The sequence below is a fragment of the Colius striatus genome, chromosome 1, assembly GCF_028858725.1.
Source record: "Colius striatus isolate bColStr4 chromosome 1, bColStr4.1.hap1, whole genome shotgun sequence".
Lineage (NCBI taxonomy): Eukaryota > Metazoa > Chordata > Aves > Coliiformes > Coliidae > Colius > Colius striatus.
In genome coordinates this window covers 90,994,345-91,017,539 of record NC_084759.1, presented here as the reverse complement: position 1 = coordinate 91,017,539, position 23,195 = coordinate 90,994,345, and the positions used below count along the sequence as shown (strand labels likewise).

The 23,195-nt window shown below is 40.5% G+C and overlaps 1 protein-coding gene across 3 annotated transcripts in view; it reads left to right on the top strand.

Annotated features, from left to right (window-relative positions):
- Nucleotides 1-23,195, top strand: part of SLC37A1 (solute carrier family 37 member 1) — a 40,576-nt gene that overhangs the window by 14,555 nt on the left and 2,826 nt on the right. For 2 of the 3 annotated variants that reach the window (XM_062000762.1, XM_062000753.1), the window contains exons 10-20: nt 2,488-2,526; nt 4,541-4,624; nt 8,808-8,939; nt 9,999-10,089; nt 13,058-13,120; nt 15,684-15,769; nt 16,410-16,458; nt 17,274-17,347; nt 18,838-18,916; nt 19,650-19,747; nt 22,590-22,642. In XM_062000762.1, coding sequence (XP_061856746.1) covers nt 2,488-2,526; nt 4,541-4,624; nt 8,808-8,939; nt 9,999-10,089; nt 13,058-13,120; nt 15,684-15,769; nt 16,410-16,458; nt 17,274-17,347; nt 18,838-18,916; nt 19,650-19,747; nt 22,590-22,642 — 848 coding nt within the window. The remainder of the gene's footprint in view (nt 1-2,487; nt 2,527-4,540; nt 4,625-8,807; nt 8,940-9,998; nt 10,090-13,057; nt 13,121-15,683; nt 15,770-16,409; nt 16,459-17,273; nt 17,348-18,837; nt 18,917-19,649; nt 19,748-22,589; nt 22,643-23,195) is intronic. The other variant, XM_062000772.1, reaches the window with a different exon arrangement.

The window sequence follows — 23,195 nt, the reverse complement described above, 5'->3', positions numbered from 1 at the left end:
AGGAGCCCATGGCTAGGGACAAGAGGAAGCAGAGATAGGTATGAAGCTGAGGTGAAGATTGGAGAAAACAGTCCATCTGTGACAGTGAGGTTAGTCATGATATAACGTGGCCTTTATTTAACCAAATTTGACATTAAGGAAGAGCTGTGAAAGGGAGAAAAATAATCTGTGCTTAGTGTTCTGGGTCACACGCCAAGTCAGTGCTTTTGTGGCGTCACACGCCAAGTCAGTGCTTTTGTGGCATCACAGAACAATTTAGGTTGAATGGTACCTGTGGGCATTGTGTGTTCCTACCCTCTGCTCATAGTAGGCCTAAATTTGAAATAGGATCAAATTGCTTAGGGCTTGCCTTTCAAATTTTGAAATCCTCAAGGTTGGAGATGCTGTTTGTACATAGACTTTTTTGTGTGGTTTCTTTAATATACAGCGAGTTTATAGAATGCATCAACCATGTGTTTTACTGACATCAAGGTAGTAGATCTTATTTTGAATAAGAGCTCAAGTGATACTTACAAGGACTCAAATTCTGGCAAGATAGTGAACTTCATTAAGATATAAATAAACTGTCTCGCAGACAAATTATAAAACACACACTGCCTGGATCCCAAGGGAAAATGCAACACTCTTGACTCGAGTTTGTAAATCCAGCATCAGAGATTGATCGCTTAATGCATTACTGAAGCGGGATTGAAGCATGTGTGTGCAAATGCCTAAGCTTTCTTTGGCTTGCTGAACATTGCATGTATACTTCCTTGTGCCATTGTGGCAGCAAAACTGAAAACTTTTAAAATCTACTTCCAAAAGGAAAACTTTGAGTTTAAGTATTAGTATGAGGTTGTCTAAACAGTACTTTCAAATTAGATTGGAAGCGGTTAAGCTCTGGTACCAAGATATTTGCCCAATGCTTTTGAAAGAGAAGTTGATATTTTATGTGCTCAAAAATTAAGTAATGTAGAAATCCATGTCAATGCCACCCCACAATTTCAGGTAGATGGCTTCTTACATTTTAAATGTTCTCTTCTTCTTGAATAGTAATTGAAGGCAACTTCTCTATGTTATTGCCTCTTTACTCATGACAAAGCTTCTGAATACTTTTAATAGTTGTGGAATTCCAATTCTTAGTTTGTTACTGTGAGGTAACAAACAAATTGTTCTCACAATGCATTCTATATTTTTCATTTAATTCTCTTTAATTTCTTAGAGAGAACTTCTGTCAAGTGTGAGAATATTTTAAGTGACTCTTGGAAATACCTAATAGGAGGCATTTTTTTTCCATAGCTTTTATGTAGTTGAGAAATTCTCCCATGAATGCTTTAGCTGCTATTCTTAATACCTAGAGAATAATATTTACAGAATTTCTCCTTAAGCTTTATGGAAGTAGATGTTTGTTTCACATACACTTTTACTGAGAAGCAGATGTCTCAAGAAGCTCGTGTGGAAAAAAACCTGACATACAGTATCTACTTGCTGTGATACATTTAACAAAAATGTAGTGTTTTAGGAACTTTCTCGTCCAGTCCCAGAAAAGGACTAGCATTTGACATAATTTTCTCAAGGGCACCAGCAAGATCACTGCTCCAGGCAAAGCCCCATTGTGTGGGGATGCATTTGACCTTCTATTTCCCTGGAAACCTTGCTCTCCATAGGAAAAACCATTGCAGGAGGAAAAACTTCCTCCTTTCCTGGTCTGTATCTTCACATCTGCAAATCTTCTAGGAGGTTTATAAAACCACCTGTCTTAGACCCTTCTCAGATTAAGATTTTTCATTGTCTTCGGAGGCTGTGTGGTGTTTGAGTTGATCATTTATCTCTCTTCAGACCTGTGATGGTCTGCCAAGTACAACGGATTCTAAATCCTTAGTGAGTAGGGCTTACAGATTTGGTTGGCTATGGGGAGGGTGGTTTTATAAGCTGATGAAATTAATAAAGTAAGACTAGACATGCAAGAAGATTCACAAATGCAGATGTGGTAATGGCAATATCTGACTGTAAAAAAAAAACAAACAAACAAACCACACACCTGATTGCTTATTGGAGGAAGGTTCATTTAATTACTGGAAACAAAAGATTTCAGCTGTATTGTAGAATTTGCTGGCAGGCATAAAATGCTAGCTGTCATTTTTGTTTGTTGTGTAGTCATTTCAGTCACAACCTGAACAACTTGTGTGCTTTTGCAAATCGTTAGAAGTGATTTTTTTTTTTTTTTTCTAATACATTAAAAGAAACTTATACACTTGCTTTGCTCATAGGTTCTAGTAGGTCACTTTGGACAGATGTCTTGGTTAGGTGCAGGCAGCTCTGCTGTCTGCTGCCAAAAGCCAAACGTCATTGTGGAAGAATGAGGCCAGTTAAATTTAAGCACAGCTAAAATAAATGCTTAGCATGAGGGGAGGACTGAGGGTAGATTTATATTAAGATTTATAGATCAGATTCATCTCTATGTGATGTCATTGTCTTGGATGAATTTGGTCTACTGTTTATTTGCAGCATGATCGTGAGCCCAAAATTTCTACAGAGTTTGTAGTGGTGAGTAATCTGATTTCATTGAGCTGTCCAGAAGCACAGACAGAGAGGGAGGCACAGAGACTTGAATGTTCTGATTTTATTCTTTATTAATTGATTTCTTGGGCTGTGCCTAATTTGCTTGTATTCACCTTTGTTTCAATTTATGAATCTGAAATTTGTTTCAAAGCAAATATTTGAGTACAATAAAGTGTTTTCAAATGCTACCGTTGGAGGGTTAATCTTGACTTTCTAAAAGGCTATACCTATGACAAATGCAAGCAAGAAGTCTTGTTTTATTAAACATTGATGCACTTTCATAAGGAAAGTTAACAGAGCAGATTTAACAGCATTTGTGAAATGTGATGAGAAGCATTACAACCAGTTCTGTATCATCTGTTCTACCTGTACCTTTTTTTTCTTTTAAATAAGCAATGTTAATTGCAATATGTTCATACAAACCTGTCCTTAACTTCTGGGAACTTTTCTTTAACCTGACTTTGCATTTCCAGGAAACTTAGCTCTCTTAAAACCTTATGGCAAAGTACTTGTGCTTTGAAAAGGTATCAGGCTACAGTTTTTACCTTCTGAAAAGGAGAAAGAAGTCTAAGGGTTAAATCTGCAGCCTCTCAGTTTAGTCCTTTTCCCCAGACATTTCGTCCTTACCACAGTAAATCTTATTTTTGACAATCAAATGAAAAATCTTTCATTTTTAGCTCTGCTCAGCTGCTTAATAAAGATGTAGATGACCTGTCTCTATATAATGGATTTTCTTCCCTATGGATTATTGTAAATCACTATTTTTGACAAGAACCTAATTTTCTGTAAGATACAATTTAAAAATCTCTTTTATCAGACCCTGGGGGTTTGAGCGTTGTTTATTTTGGGAAGTGCATGCCTAAGGCTGCTTGTGCCTCAGCCTTCTTTTGAGCAGCAGAAACACTTCCGTTTATCCTCAGAAGTTTTCTGTCTTCTTAGAAGGATTTGGTTGATGAATGGCAGTTTGTCTAAAGAATACTGCAATACACATCACTGTGTTTTTGTTAGGGAAGAATTACCTAGAGATCATTTCTTTAAAAAAAATTGAATTAAGTGAAAATAGACTCTTTTTTTTTTTGTAGGGTTTTTTTTTAATTTTGATTGGTTGGGGTTTTTTTTTTTTTACTATGGCATCCAGAATGTGATTAGACACTTAAACATCTTATCCTTGAGGAATGCACAATGCCTTAACAATATGCATTTGTGGTCTTAGCAATAGGTTGCCTTTACCTGGCTGCAAACGTGCTTTGAAGATATATATTTATTTCAGACACAAACCTCCATGTCTCTGGCAAGTCTTTTTAGACCAAGGATCTCAGAATGATGCTTTCAAATTATTGCAATTTTGGTGTTAGTAAGTTAGTATAGAAAGCAAGTCAATCTGGGGCCTAAAATAGAGTTTGTTGGCTCAATTTCTATACTGAGCGTGCTGGAGATGCTCAGACTCTTCATTAACCCTCCTGCCTACAAGAGCTCAGTCCATTTGTGGGTTATAGAATAATATATATATATAGAGAGAGAATAATATACTGAGCATAAACTAAAGAGATAAACTTTTATCTTGAAGAGTTAGGAAATGAGGAATCCAGGTTTTCCTGAAACAAGTCAGCTTCTGTAGTTACTACTATGATCATCTACTTATGAGAAAAAAATAAGTTTTCAGTGTCAATTAAACTTCAGTGAGGAAAAAGCAGCTAAAGATGTTAAGACTGGCATGAATGTGCTCTGAATTTAGTATGCTGTTTGTGTATAACAACAGTGTGAAGTTAGCCTACAAATAATTATTTTTTATTGCTTTTTATGTACTTTGCCATAGATCCATGTAAGAACTTAAAAACCAAAAAATACACAATCGTTAAATTAAAGATGCTCCAGTTAGGATTATATTTATGTTAAAATGCACAGAGACTTTGTTGCAGGGAGATTGTAACAACACTAATGTAATCCTTTAAAAAATGAGCAACAAAAATATGGGGATTTTGTTGTTGTTTTTTTTCAGAGTTCTAAAACCTTCCTGAATGGTGCATCACGATTCAGAGTCCAGATGCCAACCTTAAATGCTAAGGAAACCAGCAAACCTCAGGTAAGATATTGCATACTGTTGTGAAATAGTACAGAAGACTTCCTAAAGCTCTCTATGGAGTATATTCAGTTGACTTATTATTGATAGTGATTGCTCTTCTTTTTATGATGCTCAAATCTACTTCCGTCTTCATACACAAATATAACTTCAGATGATGTATCATTATCTTACACACATACTGTAAACTGAGTTGAAGAAGTTAGCATGATTAGTTGGTCTTATCTCATAATCTTTATACTATTTGGCATCCTGGGATGCATCAAGAAGACTGTGGCCAGCAGGTCGAGGGAGGTTCTTCTCCCTCTTTACTCTGCCCTGGTGAGGCCTCATCTGGAGTTCTGTGTCCAGTTCTGGGCTCCTCAGCTCAAGAGGGACAGGGAAGTGCTGGAGAGAGTCCAGCGCAGGGCCACCAAGGTGATCAGGGGAACGGAACATCTTTCGTACGAGGAAAGGCTGCAGGAACTGGGGCTGTTTAGTCTGGAGAAGAGGAGATTGAGGGTGATCTTATAAACATTTATAAATATCTAAAGGGTGGGTGTCAGGAGGTTGGGACTTTCCATTTTTCTGTAGTAGATAGTAACACGACAAGGGGTGATGGGAGGAAGCTGGAACACAAAAAGTTCCACTTAAACATAAAAAAAAATATTTCACTGTGAGGGTGAGGGAGCCCTGGCACAGGCTGCCCAGAGGGGTTGTGGAGTCTCCTTCCTTGGAGGTCTTCAAGACCCACCTGGACATGTTCCTATGTGATCTGATCTAGGTGACCCTGCTTCTGCAGGGGAATTGGACTAGGTGATCTCTAAAGGTCCCTTCCAACCCCTACCATTCTATGATTCTCTGATTCCAGAAAAAGTAATGCACTGCAAAATATTTTGAAAATAGCCCATTGAAAGTGTTTAAACTACTTATATCTTGTGTGTCTCGTCCTTGCAGTCTTACTCCTCTCCCTTTTTCATGTAATAGGTGTATGTAGTGGCAAGATTATACATGGAGAGTTTTAAATATGAACAATTATTCACAGAAATCTTCCTTAAAACTTGTAACTGTAAGTGCTGGTCATTTTCACTAGAAGCTGAATTCTGGATTTGCCCATTTGTAAGTAAAAGACATTTTATCTTGTGGTGGACATTAACTGAAAATTTCTACTTGAAATTTTGTAATTGTATTCAATAGACTTGGCACATCATATCCCGAGAGGGATATTTTTTTCTTTAAACTTTTCAGACTTTTACAGGAAAGTAGAAACTTCCTGCTCTTTTCATTGTTTGCCTATAGAATAAAAAACATCATTCACAGAGTGTTAATAATCAGTGTTGATTAAAAAGTTTTGATTTTTTTTTTTGCTAAGGAAACACTCACTCTTTTGATGAGTCGAGTTTAATCCCTCTGTACTGAGTTTATTTGTGCTCATTTTCAGCTGTCCAAGCACAGTCTTCAGCCCAGAAACGATCTGGCAATATTATTTCACAACCAACTGTAAGATAAGGGGAGAAGGTGTAAGAAAGTCAGCAGATGTCATTAGACAAGTCACGAAGACAGCTAAAATATAGACAGCAAACTAGTAGACAAAGATGGTCTCCATAACTCTCTAGAACCTTTGCTGTCAGCCTGTGCAAAGATTCTGCACGGCAAGTGGTCAAGAAAGAGGTACTCCCTCTCACCCTGACTATCCCTTCTGAACAGGACAGAGGGACAATATGGACAGCAAAGCATGAGGGCCCTTGCTGGCAATCCTATCAGTATTCTCCCCTCCACCCTCCACTCTACCAGCTGGGTTATCTGTCTATAACGTGGAGTCCTTACAGTCTTTAAAAAAATTAATAAAAAATTTAAATCCTTGTTTGCCACTGTTTGGGACCCCCTAATTTTCTGCCACTGACAGAAGGTAAGTATTTTTCTTGTCAAAGTGTTGTTAAACACCTTTCCTTTTCACAGTGATTGTGTTAGGGTTATGCTGAGCTGATTACCGCAGTCAGCTTTTGTGCGTGTACAAACAACAGATGTTTTGCATTTATGAGCTGGTCTCATCCCAGCATGCTGGAATGGCAGCTTTTACTTTTTTTTTTCATTGACCTCTTCAATTACTGTAAAAAGAAATCACATATTCAGGATATGCAGTGCTTAAAAGCAGAATGCATTTTTGGCTGCGTGACCTGAATACCTTTGTGTAAGCAGTTCATTACTGCTTATGTCAGGTTGGCCTCTTTAAAATTACACAAAATTGAAGGATAATGAATCCTTCCCCAGAGATTAAGTGTGTGCCATATGCCTAATCACACTCAGTGACAAGCTGGCAAGGCTGAGCTATGTTATCTCCGCCAAGCACAAACTGCTGGTTTTGTTTGTCATTTAGCTATGTACAGCATAAAAATCCCATATTGTTGATAAAAGTTTCCAGTATAAGTTGCTGAAGTTATTTGGACTTTGGTCACTTCCACATCAGTATTTGACCCACTCCTTCTTAAACAGACTTAAAGCTACCCATCTGAGGAATGAGCAGCATTGCCTCAGACAATCCTGGCTAAGTTTACTGTGCAAATTATGCAAGAGATTACTTAATACACTATCTGGAAGAGTCTTCCACTGAATCCAGTGGGAAGCTTCATTGCTTCAAACAGTGTTTCCCTGCTCTTATCTCTCCCCTACTGATGGTTTGAATTGCTACTCTTAAAATAGTTCAAGTTTTGAAGTTGTTCTGGTAATTCAGAAAATAAATACTTGTGATGATGGAGTGACTCACATGCCATAATACAGGTTTACAGTGCTGTGTCAGAGGTCTTTGGGAGTTTTGCTTGTCTTCTAGTTAATGCTTCACCAGGGTACAGGATTTCTTGTAAATCCTGTATGTTATCTACCAGTACTGTACAAACATTTTGGATTCTACATGACAGCTTCTAAAATCATGCTTAATGTCTGGGCTCAGGTGTCTAGATGGTTCCCAGTGTCTGCTCCTAAATGAAGTTCATTAAAACCAGAATTTGTTTAGAATTACTGAGTGTAAAATAGCAGAACTGAATTTGTTCAGCACTTAAATGTTTGAGTTTTTCCTTTCTTCCTTCATCAGCTTACAACATATTCATGAGAAAGTTTTCATCTTTGTAAATACCTGCTGGAAGTGGAACAGCCTGCTGTTCTATCTTTACTAATCTACAGCCAAATATATATATGAGGCTTAATTCTTCACTAAGGCTTTATTCAAATGCACAAGCATTAGGAGAAAGAAGACCATATGTACAATACATCCATAGCTAGCAAAAACACACAGCTAGGTGAGGTGCTCAGTGAGCAGGTGAAAGGGAGGATAGCTGTATCCTCTCCTTTCTCTGGGTTGGAAAAGAAGTGCTGAGGACAATTTATACCTGAAATGTATTTCTTCTGTGAACAACTGTAAGATGTAAATTTCCAGTTTCATTCTGAGAGTTCACTTCAGAGTCGTGGATGGATAACAATAACAAGATATTCTTATGGCTAAAATGGGATGGCTTGTTTTTTGTTGAGTGATAACTTGCTCCACAGATATTCTTAGCAACCTGTATTCAAGTGCTAGAAAAAACCTCGAAATTTACAACTTGGGTGATATAGGTAAAGTCCAGACTCTTAAAACTTGGGGACTGCAATGCTCAAATGAAACAGATGTGAAAAAATAAATGTCTGCTTAACATAAAGCACTCAATATCCATAATTCTGTTGGGAAGATGGCCTGTACTTAGTGAGTAAAATGATGTTACAAAGTCTGAAAAATAGACTTAATGTTTGTACAGAAGGAAGATGCTTTTATACAGAAATGTGTTGTAGTAAACAGTAGATTGTCAGTTTAATTACACATTTATGTAGTAGGCTAAGGGAAGACTGGAAATTGTTTTATTCCATTAAACTGTGCTCGAAAATCTGTTTTTGCAACTTGCAATTGTGCCACAATCAAATGTAGATTTCATTCTATAATGGAGTGTACACTCTCAGATGTAAACAACGAGACTCTTTCACCTGATACCCTGTGTATACTCCATACGTTCTATATGTACTCTGTATGTCCAAATCAAGAGATTTTTAAAAGCTGTAACATTCTGTGGTAAAAGAGATTAACTTTTTAAAAAAATATTTTGGATTCATTTGGTCCCTTGCTGTGTGTTTTGATGCACTGTTCCTTTGGTTTTCATGTGGTGTTGCTGGGGGAAAATTGCAGGATCCAGAGATTCAACACTTGCTTATTGACAGTGAAAATTGCAGTGTATCGTTGAATTCCAGCACTGTGGTCCCTGGGGAAGGTAGACATGGGACGTCAGCCATCAGCTTCCTTGGGGCCTTGCGCATACCTGTGAGTACATGTGCTATTCTTGCCTGTTCCTCTAAGAATTAAGCTTTGCCTCAGAATTCATATTTCTGTGAAGAACTTCTAGACGGAGTGGTAGATGGGATTAACTCTGCATCACAGGCTTGGATTGGCAACTCTGTATAAGCTAAAGCAGATTCTGGTACACAAGATGAAGTATACCCCTTTTGGAGGAGTGAAAATTGATCCAAGAGTACTCTTTTCCCCACTAAGCAGATGGCATAAGCTGATTGGTTGCACCTTGGAAACAACAAGCATCTAGACTCCAGTACCCATATAAACTGTTTGGGTCTGTTTTCCACCTCATTATAACTGATACCAGAGCAGCCTGTAGTGTAAAAGTTTAGTGACTTTGGTTAATAACATGCAGGTATTAGGAATGGAATAGCTGGCTGAGTCTGTAACCACTTCTCTGTATCAGAACTTCCTTCCATGGTTCCCCTTTTTACACTCCTCAACACTGTTCTTAAAAGCTTTAATTTTAAAATCTCTTGTGTGGTTTATATTGAGAGGTGTCAGATAGTCCAGATGTTTGGATTGCTGCTGAAAGGAAAAGAAGTTTCCTTTAGGTCAAAGACTATAATCCTTGAATTGGACTGTAGTACTGCTTTACTGGCTCTTTGTAAAGAGTTAAATAAGAAGTTAGAAATCTTAAAACCATCTGAAGGATCTAAAGAACACAAAAATATGCCAATTTCTCTGGAATGAACTCCAAACCTACTATTATGCTATATGAAAACTCTCTACATGATGCAAGTAAGTGATTCAGGGGTCTCAAACAGTATCAAGCCCTTTCTGTTCATTTTAGTGTTCTCTCTTCAGTCAATTCAGTACCATTAAGAGAAGAGAAAACATGTAAGTAAAATACTACAGTCTCCTCTAATTGTAAGCTTTGTGTTCTCAGGGGAAGCATGCTTCTTAGAAATTCTTAAGAGAAGAAGAAAAGCCTGAAATGTTTCTTAGATACCATTTTTATAACGGTCTTTGAAAGCAAAGAGCATCCTCTGTTGAGATATTATCTTTCAATTTTCTTTTTTCTTTCAGGGAGTCATAGAGTTCTCCCTTTGTCTTCTGTTTGCAAAGCTGGTGAGCTATACTTTCCTCTTCTGGCTTCCCCTCTACATCACAAATGTAGGTAAGTGCTACAGTAAAGGTATACAGAATTATGACTATAAAGTGTCTGGAAATAGGAGTTTGAAATAAATAAGAAAATAAACATTACTGCTTCTAAAATAGACTGTCTTTGCTATAGTAGCAGGAGAGTTGTAACTAACATATTTCTCAGTTTTATGAGCTCAGTTGTTGAGAGGACACTTTCTAAACAAACAAAACAAAAAAACTGCCTTACCTTCAACAGTTCCAAGCGTAAATGCTGCATCTTTGGCTCTTGCAAACCAATGGAAAATATTTACTTTTCAATCATGTTTTTACATGATTTTACACGATAAAGAAGTTAATTTAGATTTTTTTGGTAAGCATTCTAAGAAGGTACTTCAATCATGTTTTTACATGATTGAAGTACCTTCTTAGAATGCTTACCAAAAAAATCTAAATTAACTTCTTTATCGTTCAGTACTGCTGTTTTGTGTTGTTGAGTGCAGAAAATGGAGTTTTCCCTAGCCAGAGAAATTCCTGTTTTCATGAGTCTTGATGTGACCTTTAAACCCCCAGCTACGAAAAAAGCTATGCTGGACAAGTATGGCAATAATAACCAGTAGAGAGACAGGTTGAACACCCATGAAAACACATAGAGCTGCAAGTCTTATAGCTGAAGGCTATTGTACGTGGACTCCAAATAACCAGGGCTCCTGAAGGACTGAGTACCTTGAAAGCAGCAGGCTTTTGTGATATTTACTACAGTTCTACCATCTGTGCCATGGCAGATAATGGCAAGGTTATAGTAGTGCCACTGACACCACTGTTTAAGCACATACTGCTCTTTCAAATGTATTTCAGAGACTTTTTAAAAAAATACCAAAGGGATTTAGAAATTCTTTTGACCCTTCACACTTAACACAGTAGGACTGGGTTGCACAACTTCCTGATGTACTTTTGAAAATCTGACCCTGTAGTGTATCAGTAGCTACAGCAGAATAAATGAAGGTGTGTGCAAACAGAGGTCTTCACTGCTCATGGCAAACTGGAGTTGAGGAGATCACTGTCTCCTTGTAGTCTCGGTGCATGTGTCAAGCAGGATGGCCAGATGCAATTTAACAATGAGCATTACTGGTCATGGGTTGGAGACCTCCAGGATGAGGATCTGTATAGTGATACAAATATACCCCAATCATGCTTTTAGAGCAAAGAGCCTCACTTAGAAGCATGTGTTAATTATTTATCAATCTGTGGCTATTCACAAACAGGAATATAGTTAGGCCAAACTTTGACATTGGTACAGTCCAAGCAGTAGAGCTGTTGATGGTCGCTGAAGCAAGTGAGGCAATCGGTGATGTTGAGAGTGGAAGTAGCGTGGGCTGCAATGGTCATGCACTGATGGAAGTTGCGGTCCTGAGGGATATGGATCAGATAGACAGTAAAGTCAGGATGCTGAATTTTAGGAAAGCAAAATTCCAGTTGTTCAAGAACTTAATCAGTAGGACCCCACTGGGAAACTGCCCTCATGGACAAGGGAGCAGAACAGAGCCAGCAGATGTTTAAGGACACTTTCCGTAGAGCACAACAGCTCTTGATCCCAGGTTTAAGAAATAGTGAAAGGAAGGCAAGAGACTGATGTGGATGGTTCGAGACTTGCTGGTCTCGAGTGAGAAGGAAATGCAAAGGCAATGGAAACAGGGACATATCCTGGGAAGAGTATAGGGATGCTGCTTGACTGTGTAAAAAGGGGTTCGAAAAGACCAAGGTGCTGCTGGTGATGAACTTGGCAAAGGACACAAAGAAGAGTAAGAAGGGCTTCTATGGGTATGTCAGCTAGAAAAGGAAGGTCAAAGAAAGTGAACATGACTGGCAAGCTAGTAAGAATGGATTAGGAGCAGGCTGAGGTACTCAGCAACTTTTTTTGTCTCAGTCTTCACTGGCAAGCTCTCTTCCCATACCTCTCGAGTGGATGTACTGCAAGACAGGGAATAGGAGAGCAAAGTCCCTCCCCACTGTAGGAGAAGATCAGGTTCATGACCACCTGAAGAATCTGAACATATGTAAGTTTATGGGACCTGAGGAGGTGCATCCCAGAGTCCTGAGGGAACCGATTGATGTAATTGTCAAGTTGCTATGATATTTGAAATGTCATAGCAGCCAGGTGAAGCCCCCGGTGACTGGAAAGATGGGAAACATTGCACCCCTTTTTAATAGGGTAGAAAGGAGGACTCTGGGAATTACCAACCTGTCAGCCTCAGCTCCATGCCTGGCAGAATTGTGGGACAGATCCTTCTAAAAGCTGTGCTAAGGTACGTGGAAGACAGGGAGGTGACAGATGTCAGCAACGGAAGAGCTATGAATGTCAACTATCTGGACATCTGTAAGGCCTTTGATGTGATTAACCCACTCCTCTCTAAATTGGAGAGAGATGGGTTTGATGGATGGACTGTTTGGTAGATGAGGAATTGGTTGAACAGTTTCATCCAGAGCATAGCGGTCAATGGCTCAATGTCCAGATGAAGAACATTGAGGTGTCCCTCAAGGGTCCATACTGGGACCAGTACTGTTGGTATCTTCATCAATGACATAGTGAGATCAAGTGCACCCTCAGCAAGTTTGCAGATGACACCAAGCTGAGTGATTTAGTTGACTCACCTGAAGGACATGATGCTATCCAGTGGAACCTGGACAAGCTTGAGACGTGGACCCATGTGAACCTCATGAGATTCAGCAAGGCCAAGATCTTGCACATGGGCTGGTGCAGTCCCTAGTATCAGTACAGGATGAAGGGACTGTGAGTCCTGTGGAGGACTTGGAGACTGTATCTCAGAGTACCCAGTTACAATATTTTCTCATTTGTCTTACCCAGTGACAGCTTGTGGTAGCTTATTCCTGTGGATGAACAATCCTGCTGTAAGGTGTCTTTTTACCCTACCACAAGACTGTGGTGAGATTTCTATGTTTTATAGTCTGAGAATGAGCCATGCTTTCCTTCTCTCTCTCCCTAGAGCATCTTGATGCCAAAAGAGCTGGGGACCTTTCTACACTATTTGATGTGGGTGGAATCTTTGGTAAGTTTTAATGTGAGTATTTCCTTAATCACACCAGTTTAGGAAAAGCTGTGGCACACACAGCTTACATATATTATCAGTCCTTTTGTCCACCAAAGAAGAGTAGCAGGGTATTAAGCTGAGAACTGGGTTTGATGTTGGAAACCTAGCAAAATGTCTTCACATGGAACAAATCACAGAGCCAATTATACAGGCCAATACAGACTGTAAACAGAGCCAAATATTGTGGATTTTTTTTAGCTTCATCAACTCTGGACCATGAGTTTTGGTAACTCCAAAAGTGAGTTTTGTGTCACTCTAACATAAGAGAACTATCTCAGCTTGCACAGTTATGTGTTTTTTGTAGGCTTAGGTGAATGTCCACAGGTGTCTGAGTTGTGACTTTTTTCTTGGTACCTCTTATAACTATATGTGATAAAATTGGGAGATTGTAATTAGAATAAAGATGAGACTATTCCTTTGTGATTTGTGAGGTGAGCACTAAATAATTATGTTTTTTATGCCAGTGCAGATAGTATAGCTTACAATAAAACAAGCATCATGTTGAATGCCCAGCTGATTTATGACACATCCCCACACCCATCCCCTCTCCACCTCTCATGATTCCTTTATGGAAAGCCCTGTATCAGTCCAATGGAAAATGATGCTCAGGATGGAGAAATTTCACCAAATCAAGAGCTATGTAGATCCCAGTAGTTCAAGATACATGTGTAAAGTGTGTTGCAGTTAACGTTCTTAGTCTTGTACTGGATATGACTTCTGTCATTTTTCAGTACTTATTTCATCACAGATAGCTAGAATCCAGAGCCAGTAGTACCTTAGAGATGTGAATCTTATTCCACTGTGAACACAAGCTTAACTATGTGCCAGTGCTGCTCGGACCTTTGTCACTTACCTTTAAATTCAAGCAAGATGTGAGCATTTCAGAGACTGGCAGCTGGGGAGAGAGAGGCAGGCCCAGAAACATTTATTTCTCTAGATTCTCCAAATTACTTCCTTTTCTTCTCCCTGTACCAAATTCCGAACAGCTCCTTCCCTCAGGCCTTTCAGCCCCCTCCTACCATGTGCTCTGATTATTACTTCTGTGTGTTGTCACTGACAAGAAGTAGGGAAAATTGAAGAACCTGGAGTGACTGCCTGGAGAAAAAAAACAAATGCTTCATTTGCCCCAAGATCTAGAATAGCTCATTTTCCCTGGTTGCAGTGTGACATGGACAGAGCACTCGGGAGCCAAGTTTACTGTTGCGTGTGAGGAGGGACCAGTGAATAGCTGGGCATAACTGCATTCCAGAACACCAGCAGTGAGGCTGGGTGGCACCTGTCAAAAAGACTTTTTGCATTCCAAAGCAGTACTTCAATGATTTCTAAATATTTCTTTTATCTCTGTTCTGTTCCTACCCCTGTCATCTTGGATATTTAGCTGGAATAAATAATGAGGAATAACCACTGTCTGCTGCTGTTGTCTTCCAAGTCAAAGAATCTTAAGGGTTGGAAGGGATCTCGAAAGATCATCTAGTCTAACCCCCCTGCCAGAGCAGGACCACCTAGAGTAGGTAACACAGGAACTTGTCCAGCTGGGTTTGGAATGTCCTCAGAGAAGGAGACTCAACAACCCATCTGGGCAGCCTGTGCCAGTGCTCCCTCACCCTCACAGTGAAGAAGTTTTTCTTTGTATTTCTTTGGAACCTCTTATGTTCCAGCTTGTACCCATTGCCCCTTGTCCCATCATTGGACATCATTGAGAAGAGCCTGGCTCCATCCTCCTGACACCCACCTTTTATGTATTTGTAAACATTAATGAGGTCACCCCTCAGTCTTCTCCAAGGTGAAGAGCCCCAGCTCACTCAGTCTTTCGTCACAAGGGAGATGCTCCACTCCCTTCATCATCTTGGTGGCCCTGTGTTGAACTCTCTCCAGCAGCTCCCTGTTCTTCTTGAACTGAGAGGCCCAGAACTGGACACAATATTCCAGATGTGGTCTCACGAGAGCAGAGGGGGAGGAGAATCTCTTTCGACCTACTAAGCACAGCCTTTCTAACACACCTCAGGATGCCATTGGCCTTCTTGGCCATGAGGGCACGTTGCTGGCTTATGCTCATCCTCCTGTCCAACAGGACCCCCAGATCCCTTTGCCCTACACTACTCTCTGAGAGTTCATTCCCCAACCTGTACTGGTACATGGGGTTCTTCTTTCCCAGATGCAAGACTCTACACTTGCCCTTGTTGAACTCCATTAGATTTCTCCCTGCCCAACCCTTCAGCCTGTCCAGGTCTCGTTGAATGGCAGCACAGCTTTCTGATGTCAGCCACTCCCCCCAGTTTAGTATCATCAGCAAACTGACAGTGCCCTCTGCTCCCTCATCAAGGTCATTAATGAAAATTGGTTGGTTAATGAGGATATTGCTCAGTGTGAATCATGTTGTCAGTCTCATGCCCTGTGCTGCTGTGTGTAACTGTGCATTGAAAGTCATATTGAATCTGTTTTAAATCCTTATGGGTAACTGTTGCCTTTGATATAAAACATGCACAGAATGTTTTCCTCCCACACCTATGTCTTCTTTCAGGTGGAATTTTGGCAGGCCTGGTTTCAGACAGGCTGGAGAAGAGAGCATCAACCTGCGGAATGATGTTATTGCTTGCAGCACCCACAGTAAGAGTCTGCCCCTCTCTTACAGCTGTGGCTGACAGCATTCCTTGGGAAGTTCTGCAAACAACATCTTCTAACACTGATGTAAAGAGTGTTCAGGCCAGGTTAAAAGCTGGCATGAAAGGTTGAGCATGTGAGCAAGTACAGACATCAGGGCTGCCTTCACTAAACAAGCACACAAATGTAATGTATTGCTTAGTATAGTGTTGTATGGGAAGTTTCACTCCTGTAAAATTTGGTATTGAATTCTTAGAACTTTAGCTGCTCCAAGGCTAAAATTTCTGCACTATAACTATTGGAAAACTGGCAGTTGAACATGAGATGCATTTTTCTCTTATGGGCTTTTTTGTGAACAGTATTCTGTGCTGTGTTGAGGCTGCCAATTCGAGAGTTTAAAATTGTATTGTCTCTTAACACAGCCCTTTCTTCTGAAAGAATGTACTGGGGAATAGGAGCATACCCTCTATCTTTCTCCTGTGTCAAATCAGTCATTCTGCTGTGGTCTGAAAGGGTTTGGTAAAACCTAGAACTAGCTTTCACGTAACACCAGCTAAGATATTTTGTAGTTAACATTGGGAAAAGGGGGAAGCTAGGATCAGTCTGTACATCGGAATTCAATGTTTGGGGTGTTTTGTCTTTACAGTTGTACATGTTCTCTGCAATCAGTAAAATGGGTCTCGAGGCTACTGTAGGTGAGTATTTTTTAAATTATTTTCTGCCTGGCTTTCTATGAACTTTTCATTTGTGATCCTTTGGTGCTACTTCCTTCTTTTTATGTTTTTATTTTATATTTTTCCTGAAAGAAGGAAATCTGGCCTAGACTTTGTCTTGCAGGCTTTTTACAGGGTAAGGAAAGAGAGTCTAGGAAGTGAGTACAGGGTGATATGGGAACAATGATTTAGTTAAGATCATTACTTGTCTTTCTGGAGGTTATTGTGTCAGCACAGGCTTTATGATATTCCCTCTGCCAAACGTCACATGTTTAAAGACTACTTCTACTTTTGACAGTAGCGTTGGCTTTGCTTGTATAGGCTGTTTTCACTTGTGGCTTTCTATATGTTACTTTGAAACAGAAGTTGAAACACAAGTTCTGACAGCAGTGTCTCACCTAGCTCAATGCATTTTTAAGTTTTAGGGCCCTCTGATGCTTGGTGCTGCACAGAGAAGAGGCTCATGGGTGAATCCTGTGAGCATCCCCTGCTCTTAGGGTCACTTAGGTCAGACTTCCTCCTTTCTCTGACCCACCAGGATCAAGAAGAGCCCTGAAAAGTGCCTTTTTACTCGGCCCCCATCACCTCTTACTCTTGATTATTCATGTCCTGGAGTAAACATTGAAGTGAGATAGGAATGTATGTTGCTTCTCCTTCTTTCCTAATTCTGTAATGGGTTCAGGGGAGGCATGGAAGGATTAAATCATTTGAGACCATAGGCTGTGATGTCTCCTATTGTTATGATTAACAGTCTTTCAGGCAATTCACATTTTCCATTTTTTGTCAACTTGCAACAGTGATGCTGCTTATCAGTGGTGCCCTGGTGAACGGCCCTTATGCTCTGATCACCACTGCTGTATCTGCTGACTTGGTGAGTTTGGCCTCCTCTCTGTTTCCAGGGCAGTGGCTTTGGCCTCCAGAGAGAGCTCTTTGACTTCTGCAGAGTTGTCAGCGAGGGGGCTGCATTGTCCCAAAGCCAAGGGATGAGAAGCTGCAGAGGCAGTGCTGAGCTCAGGCACTGAGTTTATTTTAGAGTTGCTGTGTTAGTATGAATGACATGCTTGTGTTAGGCTTCTAAATTTTTCTTGCCTACTAACAAGACAGACCAAGTCTGGTAGGTGGCAGCCCAAAATTAACTGAAAGGTTACATGCAAAGTTAGGTCTCTATGCCTTCTGCTTTTTTATACTTTGCATCTTTAAATGAGGGGAAGAGCTCTATCTGTGCGAGATGAGCTTGAGACTTAATTCCCATTGGTTTGGAAAGCTATACCTGGTACATACCTTCATTTTTGTCCATGCTAACCTCTGCTTTCTCTGGTACACTTACTCTGGTTGCCAGCACTTCCAGATGGATCAGATCAACCAAATCGCAAATGCCCCTTGAAAACATTGACCCTGTTACCTCTCATTAGGTAGGCTTTGGAAGGTTGCTGTCAAAGGTCTTCATTCCTTGAGGCAGCAAGCAAAAGAGAAAAGTCCTATAATACCAAATGCTGTAAGTACAGGAAAAGGAACAGGGCAAAAATCTCCAGACATCCTCTGTAGCCCTATTCTTGGCCTGTAAGTCTTGGGAAGACAAAGGTGGGCACCATGCATCACTTGTTTTATCTGGAGCCTTCCTGAAGGGTTGCTAGCTAGAAAGTGGGGCCTGACATCCCAAGATCTCCTACTCTGCCTTTGGGAAGAGGGTTGAAGCTGCTAGCCAGTTCCTCAGATGTCAACAATCTAATGTCTGACAGGAGCAAATGTTAACTGCTGATTACCCGACTGGATTCTCCTCGGTGTACTGAAGATAAAGGACTGTCTCTTATTAGCAGTTCTCTGAACTGTTCAGTTTCTCTCTCTTTCTACTAAGTCATTCCCTAGATGGGTTGTTTTGTTCTGAAGTCTTGACTTCTAAAATTGGGACTGAATAGCTTCTTTTGTCTTGAGAATTCTCTGAATTAGCCTTTGGGTATGTATCAATAATTCTCATACTCTAGTATTTCTGTCACAGCAATGATCTTTTTGGTTGGTTGGTTTGGTTTGTTGTGCAGAGCTTTGCTGTAGTAACAGGGGAAAAGATGACCAAGGAAACAGCCTTGCAGCATAATGCAAAGCTGAAGTGCTGTCCTTGTGCAGAACAGAAAGCTTCTTTGTTCCTGTGGTTTAAATAACACGATTTAATAAAAGAGAGCGCTGTAGGAAACAGGTTGATGGGCTAGAAGGCTTCTTTAAGTAGCGATAAAAGGATCTGAGGTGCAATATTTAAGGCATCTTCACAACATACATGTAGTGTGGAGGGATGTGAGCTAGGTGGTGTTGTAAGGACTTTCTTGGAGTTCAACTCAGGATAAGTCTAAGCAGTCTTTTTTGCTTTAGGGCACCCATAAAAGCCTGAAAGGGAATGCAAGAGCCTTATCTACAGTGACCGCAATCATCGATGGAACAGGATCTGTAGGTAAGCCAGAGCTGTAAGGTAGCCTGCCTTAGCTGTGGTAGGTTGAGACAAAGGATATTTGAGAAACTAGACTCTCTCCAGTTCACATTTTTGCCAGGGCTCAGTATAGCTTTGGAAGTGGGGAGCAAAACAAACTTTGCCTTAAACCTCTCTTGTGGTCCCAGGCGGGAGAGAGGGGGTGGTAGTAGACTGCTACTGGGCATAGAGAGCAAAAACAGATGCCATTGGGCTGTTTTTGAGACAGTGAGTACTTTTTTCATGCCCTCTGCACCGGTATGTGGAAGGGGAAGTTGAGTAGGATTCAGCTTAGAATCACAGAGTCATTTTGGCTGGAAAGAACCTTTAAGATGATCAAGTCCAACCACTAATTTAACACTGATGAGCCCATCACTAAACCATGTCCCTCAGCACCTCATCTATTTGTCTTTTAAGTATCTCCAGGGATGGGGACTCCACCAGCTCCAGATGGCTTAATAGTGACTGGACATTTTGTGGAGCCAAAGGCAGGCCTTGCAGGCATTTCTCAAACTTCTAGTCTCCCAGCTTCTCCTCTGTTAGGTTTCCCATTGGCTCGCAGCCATCTCAGTAACATTTTGCACTTTCTGGGACCTTTTAATACGTAAGGTATTACTGAGTTAGCTAAGTGAAGAAATTGATATTCTAATTCAGAGTAACTATCAGCACAGTAAATGTCACATTGCATCATTCTGACAATATCAATGTTATGTTTTAGGTGCAGCTTTGGGACCTCTCTTAGCTGGTCTTATTTCTCCATCTGGTTGGAACAATGTGTTTTACATGCTCATGGTGTCAGATGCATGTGCCTTGCTAGTAAGTCTAAAATCACCATTTGCAATATATTTCATTTGTGCTCAACTGTCTTAAAATGCAAATTTTCCTTTTGCAATTTTAATGCTCCATTTTTACGAGAAACCTTCCAGTTGTGTGAGAAACTTTAAGAGTAAATTTGCTCGTTTTGATATTCTCATCTAATTTTAATCGAATGTGCAGATTAGTTCTGATGTACCTCAGTTCCTGAGCAAATACTTGTCTGTTAATTGCTTGCTGAGCAGATTACAGCAGGCAGAATTTGAGTGAACCTTCGTATATAGATAGACCTAGAGGATGCCTCAGATTCCACTCAGGGAATAATTACTTCTCTTTTCTTTAAAGCTGGTTTAGTGAAGCGATACCACATGTTTTGCCGTATTGCTCTATCGCCAAAATCACTGCAATAATGAAGCTGTTGAAAGTTAATACATCACATTCCCCAGATGGACCCTAAAACTGCTGTGCTAGGTTAGATGAAAAACTGGCATCCCAACTTACGGCAGTAACCAGGAGCAGATGTTTAGGGAAAAGGAGCGCAACACGCCCGCGGTGGCTTGGTACAAAGCACATCCATTTTCTATTTCCTTCTCCTCTCTGAGGCCCTGTGTGATTGACAGGAAGATCTGAAAAGAGGTGGGGTTTTTTTATTTGACTTCTGACTTGCTCTGCTTTGCTTTTGAAGACCAAAGAAGATGACACGAGATGAGGCAAGGCAAGTCTTGCTGTACTTTTGAAGTCAGTCCTGGGCCCACCCGTGGATTAGCCTATAGGTTACATTTTTGCATTTGCCACAGATTTCCCTGGCAGGTGTCTGTACCAGCTTTGCTCTCCTGCAGAGCAGAATGCTGCTATGACTACCTCAGAGATGTTCTGAAGTGTCACCTGCTTGTCCTCTCCTTTTGAAGTTGTGGGTGGAAGTGCTCACAAAAGGGCGAAGTGACTGTCAAACACTTCAGAAATACTCCTTCCTCAAGACTGTCTGTGCCCAGACAAAGCCCTGTGCCTACATGGTATTGCACTGAGCAGAGGAGCTAATGCTGAATGTGTCAGACCACTTGTCTCTGATAGAAGAACAACAGAATGTCTTGCTTTGAGTTACAATTCAGGCTTTTTTTCCTAAATTCAAGTTAATCCCAAGAGTTTCAAGTACATTTTTTTCCACATTTAAGATGTGAAATCTCTGGAAATTAAGTAAATAAATTAGGTAAATTAATAATTGAAGTATGTTGTCATTGGTAGTCACCAGCTCTACAAATCCTGATCTGTGCTGTTCTCACTCTTAGATATTGCATGCTTCAGGGCAAGGTTTGGGAGATTGTCATCATTTTCCTGAGTAGAGTTAAAGCTCTATTTTTTTTTCTTTCACAGTTAATTATGAAAAAGTCCCACATTTCTTTGCAGCATCAGTTAAAAAGCCCTTGTAAAGCAGTGTTTTTGAGAGAATCATAGTCATTTATGTTGGAAAAGGCCTTTAAGATTGAGTCTAGCTGCTAACCCAGCAGTGCCATGTCCAACACTAAACTATATCCGTAAGCACCACATCTACACGGCTGTTAAATACTTCCAGGGATGGTGACTCAGCCACTTCCCTCGGCAGCCTGTGGCAGTGCTTGACAACCCTCTTGGTGAAGAAATTTTTCCAAATATCCCAAAACACCAGTTACAAAAAAATCCATGGGACAGAGTTAACCCTCTTGGTTTGCGGAAGAGTGGCTGGAAAGCTGTCCAGCAGAAAGGGACCTGGGGGAGTTGGTCAACAGCTACCTGAACATGAGCCAGCAGTGTGCCCAGCTGGCCAAGAAAGCCAATGGCATCCTGGCTTGTATCAGAAATAGTGTGGCCAGCAGGACCAGGACAGTGATTGTCCCCCTGTACTTGGCGCCGGTGAGGCCGCCCCTCAAGTGCTGTGTTCAGTTTTGGGCCCCTCACTACAAGAAAGGCATTGAGGTGCCCAAGAGAGGATCCAGAGATGGGCAATGAAGCTGGTGAAGGGTCTGGAGAACAGGTCTTAGGAGGATCGACTGAGGGAGCTGGGGCTACTCAGCCTGGAGAAGAGGAGGCTGAGGGGAGACATGATTGCTCTCTGCAGCTACCTGAAGGGGAGTTGTAGTGAGGTAGAGGTCAGTCTCTTCAGTAATGAATGATAGGACACGAGGAAATGGGCTCAAGTTGCACCAGGGGAGGTTTAGATCAGACATTAGGAAGAACTTTTTTACTGAGAGGGCTATTGAGCATTGAAACGGGCTGCTCAGGGAGGTGGTGGAGTCACCATCCCTGGAGATATTGAAAAGAGTCATAGATGAGTTGCTGAGGGATATGGTTTAGTTTAGTGACAGGCTTGGCAGTGTGAAGTTAGTGATTGGACTTGATGGTCTTTTCCAACCGTAACGGTTCTGTGACTTTACTCATCTTGACTGTGTGATTAAAATTTTTTACCCTCACAGTTATTTTTCCAAAATAGCAGCTAAAATATTTCCATGCTCCAAAATTTCTTTTTGCAATGATTTCTTGAAGTCTTGGTTCCCTCTGCTGGTTAATTTACACATCTGCTGTTGAGTAACTGGAAATCCATTCTGGCTTTTATGAAGAAATTGATCTCTCAGTTGCAAAAAAAGACATCCTTTTCCTCTGAGCTTTCCAAACAAATAGGCACCTTCCAAACATTGACCAAGCAGACACAAACCTTGTACCTTTTTTTTTTTTTTCAAGATGAGTTTAGCATTACAAGGTAGTGTTTCAAATGAGGAGCTCTTCAAATAACAGTGAACATCTTATCGTGGAACTTAGCTGATTTGTGTATCTGTACAGATATTAACATAGATGCTGTGACTGGTTTTTACAGTTCTTACTCCGTCTTATTCAGAAGGAGCTTCGGTGTAACGCAGACCATACCCTGTAAGTGTTGCTGTTTCCTTAATAACAGTTTAAAAGCACGTTAATGTGCCTTTGCCTAGTAATACCTAGATGTAGACTAAACATGTGAAGGTTTCTGTACCTCTGTTTCTCTCTGTTCTAATTTTGCTTCTGTGCCTTTGCCCCGTAATACCTAGATGCCGATTAAACGTGTTAAGGTTTCTGTACATCTATTTCCGTCTGTTCCAATTTTGCTTCAAAAGAATAATCTCAGTTTGATGTTCTCAGATCATGAACACTTTTCTATAGAACGTGTTATTTTGAAAAGTACCTGAAAATACACAGATCTGTCATAGTCTCTTGTTTGTGTGGGGTTGTTTTTTCCCACAAATACACAGTCTTCCTGGGTTTTGTTGTTGAGCACGAAGGTGGGGAAAAGTAAGCTACTTGGTTGCTAGGTCTCTGTTTATGAATAGTTTCAAATTGTTTATTTTTCCAAAAAGTCTCCTTAAAGGATGACTGAATTTACAAAGTTTTGAGTTGAGGACAAAAAAACTCCATTCAGTTGTATCAATGAGATTACACTTGATATGCA